The sequence below is a fragment of the Primulina huaijiensis genome, chromosome 5 (genome assembly GCF_012295235.1).
Source record: "Primulina huaijiensis isolate GDHJ02 chromosome 5, ASM1229523v2, whole genome shotgun sequence".
NCBI lineage: Eukaryota > Viridiplantae > Streptophyta > Magnoliopsida > Lamiales > Gesneriaceae > Primulina > Primulina huaijiensis.
Window position 1 is genome coordinate 7,916,314 of NC_133310.1, and position 5,819 is coordinate 7,922,132.

At 33.2% G+C, this 5,819-nt stretch overlaps 1 protein-coding gene across 1 annotated transcript; it reads left to right on the forward strand.

Moving 5' to 3' along the window:
- The first annotated feature begins 2,515 nt into the window (after window positions 1-2,515).
- LOC140977886 (endoglucanase 14-like) lies at window positions 2,516-5,296 on the forward strand. Its single transcript, XM_073442610.1, has 6 exons — window positions 2,516-2,710; window positions 3,557-3,970; window positions 4,050-4,133; window positions 4,262-4,414; window positions 4,498-4,779; window positions 4,979-5,296. Exons 1-6 carry the CDS (start codon window positions 2,516-2,518, stop codon window positions 5,294-5,296), a joined length of 1,446 nt encoding a protein of 481 aa, XP_073298711.1.
- Window positions 5,297-5,819: the final 523 nt, after the last annotated feature.

Below are 5,819 nucleotides of genomic sequence, written 5' to 3' on the forward strand. Positions count from 1 at the left end.
TTAAAACAATTGATTAAAACATGAGGAATTTAATAACTTGCATGCATGTGATTCACGTGGTCCTTCGAATTTTCGGGACGTTACAGGAATTTTGAGTATAAACAATTTTGAATATCTGCTCACACCACTTACGGTTTGTAATCAATGAATTCACTTTAGCACTCTCTGGCAAGTTCACATCGTTTCTGCTTAGCTTTGTGCACCACATATGGATCCATCTATCCCAAAAAATATCCACTAGATATCTGTCGCCAATTCGCCATCATAGACCATGCTCTAAGAGTTCTTTACTCCACACTAGAGATCGCCAAATATAAGATGGATTGCTCCCAAGTGAGGCTTGCATGATATCTACATGTTTAAAATAGCGAGCTTTGAGTACTCTTGCAACTAGTGAAGGACTTTGGATTATTCTCCATAATTGCTTAGCAAGCAATGCTTGGTTGAGAAGTTCAAGTTTTCTTTGGCGCAACCCCCTTAAATGCTTTGGTTTAATTTACATAGAAAATCTCATATTGTCCAGTGCATTTTCTTTCTTTCATTATCAAACCCCCACAAAAAATTAGCACACTCTCTTTCAATATCTTCACAGGTAGTTTTAGGTATGCGGAAACACGACATTGCATAGGAGGGCAGTGCCTATAGTACAAATTTTATTAGGACTTCCTTCCCCCCAATTGAGAAATATTTACTTCCCCATCCCTTAATCCTTTCAGACACCCTCTCTACTATATATCCAAACTGAATTCTCTTGTTATGAAGATAAAAGGTTGGCAGATCAAGATACACTTCATCTCCTTGGACCGCATGGATAGCTAATTATTTTTTGATCATTTCTACTATATCTGGCTTTGTATTTGGAGTAAATGATAGTGCTGATTTCTCAAAATTTATCGTCTGTCCTGATGCTACTTCATATGTCGTAGGCATTCTTTCACTCTAGTAAAATCAACTGCAGTGGCCCTGAAAAATTTGAGGCTATCATCCCCAAAAAATTGACGAGTTAGCGCCGGACAGCCTGAGGAAATTTCGACTCCTTTTATGAGAACACAATTTTCATACGCAGAGAGTAATGATGAGAGCCCTGAGCACATAAGGCGAATATGTTTGGTGAGAGGGGATCTCCTTGGCGAATTCCTCGACTCGGTTTGAGGCACCCAACACATCTTGGTTTAATTAGTGCAAAAGAGTAACTAGCACTAATTCAGATGAATTTCATCACTTTATCCTAATCCACGTCCCACTAAAACCCTACTTGTCCATAATGGCTTCAAAAAATTTCAACTCGACTCGATCATAAGCCTTACTCTTATCAAGTTTCAAGACCGCATATCCTTCTTTACCTATTCTACGATTCCGGATCCAGTGGATAGTCAAAGCTTAGAATTATATTATCCAGGATTAGTCTTCCTGGTACAATGGCGCTTTGGGCATCATCAACAATAATCAAAATCAATGGAAATATTGCAATTTCAATATTTTATACTCATACAACAGCTTAAACGGTTTGTGTTGATCGCTATTTTAACCCGAACAATTATTGTACTCGGAATGGAAAAGAACGAAAATTATGGTTATTATACCCAAACTAAAACTTACATAAAGTGAAAAATTGAAATCATAGAATCTGGAAACGAGTCTAGCAAATCAATTTGAGGACTTCGAAAAATAATAGTGTGTAATGTCTTTGGAAAAAAATTTTAAATTTGGTAATTAATACTGCCCATGTCTTGTAGGTTAGCCGTTTAGGTTTGAATTTCAATATGGATTTTATTACTCTAAAATTTCAATTTTTTTAAAAAAAATTAATATTTAAATTTTGAGATATATATAAATATTTGGCAGAATTTTCTAAATTATTGTATTGGAAGATAATTTCTTCTATGTTTATTTTTTTGAGAATAAAATTTCTTCTATGTTAAATTTTATTATAACGTAATAACTATTCTAATTTGTTGTACGAAATATAATTATGTTGGAATAAATTTTCCATTAAATGTTATGTTCGTGTTTAAAATTTTCCTAAAAATCATGATATTTTGGTAAAAATATCGGTGTATTGTAGAGACTAAAATACAATTAGTTTCCATAAATTCTCATATGTAATAATTAATAATAATATAATACAAAATCATACTTTATAAGAAAAAAAGTCAGAGAANTTTTTATATTTCCATACTAGTACTGTTAGTGAAATGATTGTAGTAACTAAATTAAAGATTAATTTGTCAATTAATATCTTTGACCAATGCCTACAAAATTATTTCCTATAATGGTATTGATAAATTTAATTTTCCGTTACCCCCTTCTGATTTCCCTCCATAATAAAGACTTGAATATTACTCAAATCTCCTTACCAAAATCAAGGATTCTCAATATTAAAGATTCCCTACTAATTAATCATCATTATCTCCAAAAATAATACTACTTCCCATTCTTTTTTTACTTTTTTTAATTCACTATAAATAAATTAGGCCTAAATTGTACTATTTCAACTAGCAAAGTCATAGGAATCATGTCTAATTTGTTTGTGTTTAGCTTTGTTTTTAGTTTATTTGTTTTGGTTAAGAATGGAGTCTCAATGGACTATGGAGCTGCTTTAACTAAATCATTGCTGTACTATGAAGCACAAAGATCAGGGAAGCTGCCAGAAGACCAAAGGGTTCAATGGAGAGCAGATTCAGCTCTTGATGATGGCAAAAATGGAGGGGTACGTAAAATCTATTTCGATTTCCATTTTTCTTATATATATGTTCCTTGATTTAGTAAATGTAACGTCTCATGTTTTTAAATCTGTACACAGTCGACTTCTACTTTCAAACGAGATAAAACTCTAAGAAACATTTTTTTCGCGGTTTCGTGGACCGAAGTTTAGCTTTAAAAGTTGGAAGTTGGATAAATTTTGAGAATAAACACTTTCGAACTTAATTGAGTTTTTTTTTTTTTGCTTCTGTTTGAGGGCTTGGTATAAAAGAATCCCAATCAGAGATCCTATATATATGGACTAATTTGTTTGTTGTGTTGTTTGGAGAATCAATGTTTTTATTGTTTATTTATGTCACTTTTGCTTGATATCATCATGAAAATAGGAGGTTTTTACTTCTAATTCCCATCTTGAAATGTGAAAAATTTCCAGTTTTTAATCATTATTTGCGCAAAATTTCATTTCAATTCTTTAAAATTATTATCACTACATTATATGTACTATATTATATATATGGTAGATAGAATCATGTACGTACGTACAGATTTATAACCTCTCATTATGTCATAATATGGTAAGAAAATCACACAAACAATTATTGTACTTAAAAGATATTCTAACTAATTCTCCAAAACTTATACACAAAATCATGTATAAAACTTTAATTTCAATATAATTCAGAAAATTACTTGAAATAAAAATGATTGGACACAGAAAAAACTAATTTATATATACACACAATGTATACATTACTACTGTAAAATAAAAATAAAATAAAAATGTTCAAAATAGTTGATTATTAGCAAAACATATTGTAAAATATAATGTTTATGTATGTCTGATTTTCTGCAGATTGATCTTGTTGGTGGATACTACGATGCCGGAGACAACGTAAAATTCGGGCTCCCGATGGCGTTCACCGTGACGATGCTATCATGGAGCGTGGTTGAATTCGGACCCCAACTCCAGGCCCGAAACGAGCGAGAAAATGCCTTGAATGCAATTAAATGGGGAACGGATTACCTGATCAAGGCTCATCCTCAACCCAATGTGCTGTACGGACAAGTTGGAGAGGGTGGGGGGGATCATGCGTGCTGGCAGAGGCCCGAAGACATGACCACAGCCCGGACAGCTTTCAAGATAGATGAACAGCACCCCGGAGCCGATCTGGCCGGTGAAACTGCTGCTGCATTTGCAGCTGCTGCCATTGCCTTCAAACAATCCAATTCCAGTTATTCATCTGTGCTTATCAATCATGCGAAACAGGTAAAACAATATGTTTTTTCTTTATATATATATATATATATATATATATATCATGTTGATTGGTTGCCATTGATGGCAGCTATTTGATTTTGCCACAAATCATCCTGGTGAGTACCACAACAGCATTCCAGCAGGAGGCTTCTATTCTAGCAGTGGATACGAGGTAAAACAATACATTAATCACACAAATATTTCAAAAAAAAAAAAAAATCAACCAAATACATTAGTAATTACCTTAAATTCAACGAAAAATTTAAGAACATACATTTATCATGATTTTGTATCACACAGGATGAACTGCTATGGGCTGCTGCCTGGTTATCTCGAGCCACCAACGAAAAGCAATACATGGACTTTATCGATCGACCGAACATCAACGGTGGAACAAGAAGCATGTTTTCATGGGACGACAAATATATCGGTGCTCAAGTTCTTATCACCAAGGTCTGCACAAGTTCTTAAATTATATATACGTTAAATTAATTAAAGTTAAATTAATCTAGTGTTGTCTTTGAATTGAATCGCAGAGTGTTACGGATGGGATGCTTCCAAGAATTGGAAACTTTGACCAGTATAAGGCTTCTGCGGAGCAATTCATCTGCAACTGCTTGCAAAAAGGAAATGGCAATGTTCGAAGAACAGGTCATGGGCTTCTTTGGTTTCAAGAATGGAATAATCTTCAGTACGTCACGAGCGCGACCTTTATCACAACGGTGTATGCCGAACTTCTTGCCAAAACAAAGGGTTACATACAATGCGCCGGAGGAAATGTTTGGTCCAGCGATTTAGTCGCGTTGTCTCGATCACAAGTAAGCAAAATTAATTTTGGTGTGGTGTTCATAATATAGCCGATTCAGGATTATTAATCTACTCGGACTAATATTTTAAATATTTTAAAAAGTGGTTAGATTAGCCTACTTTCATTTTTAAACTACCATAACTAATAATGGATAACCCTAATTCCAAAAGCATTAGAAACTTCTTGATTTTTATCTATATTATTTTTAGGTGGACTACGTATTGGGATCAAACCCTAAGGGATTCAGCTACATGGTGGGGTTCGGGTATAACTATCCGAAAAGGGTTCATCATCGGGGAGCCTCAATCGTGTCGATAAAGAAAGAACCGACACCAGTGGGCTGCCAAGAGGGTTTTGATTTATGGTTCCACAAAAATGCTGATAATCCAAATGTTATTGATGGAGCGATTGTTGGAGGACCAGATCAAAGCGACGAGTATGGAGACGTGAGGGAGAATTATCAGCAAGCTGAGCCTGCAACTGTAAACACTGCTCCATTTGTTGGGGTTTTAGCAAGCCTAGCTTAAAATTTTTACCATATTAATTAGTATGTCCATATAATATTTTCTTCTTAATCTATTGTATGGATTAAGACTGCACTAATGGTGCATAATTATTACCATTAGGAAATGCAATGTATGTTAATTAGCACATGCTCATAAAGCATAGAAGATAATGAAAAACACTGGGGAGTGGTGTGTAAATAGCACTTCACCTTAATTAATTTATTATTAGACAAGATTGCTCTCATAATATCTTTCCTTGTATATATAATAAAAATTTTGTTACCTTAGAAAGTTCAAATACACTATTTATGTTTTTGTATGTTAGCAACTAAAAATTTTTCATTAGAAAATTAAATTTTTTTTAAAAAATTAATTCATAATATTTTATCACATCTAAAAATATATAAAATAACAGAAAATATATCTATCTTAAAATGTAATTTTATTTATATTTTATACCAGGTTTTGGTATGAAAATAAAAATAATTTTCATTTTTTTAAACAAAAATATATAAAATTGTTAGGATCGAAACTAAAAATGTAG